The sequence below is a fragment of the Fonticula alba genome (assembly GCF_000388065.1).
Source record: "Fonticula alba strain ATCC 38817 unplaced genomic scaffold supercont2.74, whole genome shotgun sequence".
Classification (NCBI taxonomy): domain Eukaryota; order Rotosphaerida; family Fonticulaceae; genus Fonticula; species Fonticula alba.
In genome coordinates this window covers 1-1,184 of record NW_009243044.1, presented here as the reverse complement: position 1 = coordinate 1,184, position 1,184 = coordinate 1, and the positions used below count along the sequence as shown (strand labels likewise).

The following is a 1,184-nucleotide window of genomic DNA, read 5'->3' as shown; positions in this document are numbered from 1 at the left end:
GGGGGGGGGGGACACATACGGAGGCGCTGGCGCCGGCAGCCAGCAGGAGCTTGACCGCCTCCACCGAGCCGACCAGCGAGGCCCAGTGCAGGGGGGTGTTGCCGGAGCTGTTGGGCAGGTTGACGTTGGCGCCCTTCTCCAGGAGGAAGGCCACGACCTCTGGGGATGCGCGGAGGGCCGCCGGCCGGCAGGGGACAGGTGTTGGCCGATTGGTTAGTCCGGGGGCTGGCCCGGGTCGGAGGGCGGGCGAGAGGAGGCGACGCACCGAGCTCGGAATTGGCGCAGGCCATGTGCAGGGCGGCGTTGCCATAGTCATTGACGGCGTTGATGTCCTGACGGGGAATGGACAGCCGGCGGGGGGGGGGGGGCGGGCGGGACCGGGGGGGGGGGGGGGGAGCGCCGGGAGCCGGGTAAGGGGGGGGTGTGTCACGCTCCCCCTTCAAGGGCCTGCCCAACCCCACAGGCATGTGTGCTGTTGGATAGATCCCCCTCCCTCTCGCCCCTCCCCTGCTGTGCGGGGGAGTGCCATTTGGGGTGCGCCCTCGCCCGGGGCAGCGCGTCAGACCAGGGGGCGAAGGGCGGGCCGGCGAGGGGCGGGCCGGCGAGGGGCGGGCCGGGGAAGGGAGAAACGCACGGCGCCGTCCAGCTCGAGCATGGCCTTGACTTCATCAAGCTCGCCATGGCGGGCGGCGAGGACGAACTCGTCGATAACAAACGCGGACATCGTGTCTTGGTGGGAGCGGGGGTGGGGGGGGGGGAGGAGGGAGGCCAGGAAAGCGGGACGCGGAGGAGGGCGGCGGGGTGTGGCGCGAGGAGGCGGGGGAGGAGGGACGCGGGCTGCCCCGCTCGCCGGGGGGCGGGCCCCGCGCAGCGGGCATCTACTTGGACCTGGGCGTGGACGCGCGGGCGCGGGCGCGCCGGCCCATGCCCGCGCGCCCGGGGGTGCCAGCGCGCCATGGGCCGGCCGGCGCGAGGCCCAGGGGCCCGTGCGCGTGTGCGTGTGTGTGGGCCGCGCGCGCGCGGGCAGCGCGGCGGGCCGGGAGGAGCACCTGCCCACGCTCGGGACGAGGGCGATCTGCCCGCGCACCTTTCGGCGCTGGTCCCCCCGGCGCGCATCTGTGCGTCCGCCTGGGGCCGCCGCCTGCTTACGTCGGCGATCGGGGGAAGCGGGGAGGGGGAGGGGG

General features: G+C 75.7%; 1 protein-coding gene across 1 annotated transcript in view; it reads right to left on the bottom strand.

Moving 5' to 3' along the window:
• The window catches only part of H696_06308 (hypothetical protein), a 4,666-nt gene extending 3,916 nt beyond the window's left edge, over positions 1-750 (bottom strand). Inside the window, exons 1-3 of the mRNA XM_009500050.1 lie at positions 635-750; positions 266-332; positions 20-159 (exon numbers count right to left, since the gene is read on the bottom strand). Of these exons, the coding sequence (XP_009498325.1) occupies positions 20-159; positions 266-332; positions 635-724 (297 nt within the window). The 5' untranslated portion in view covers positions 725-750. The remainder of the gene's footprint in view (positions 1-19; positions 160-265; positions 333-634) is intronic.
• Positions 751-1,184: the final 434 nt, after the last annotated feature.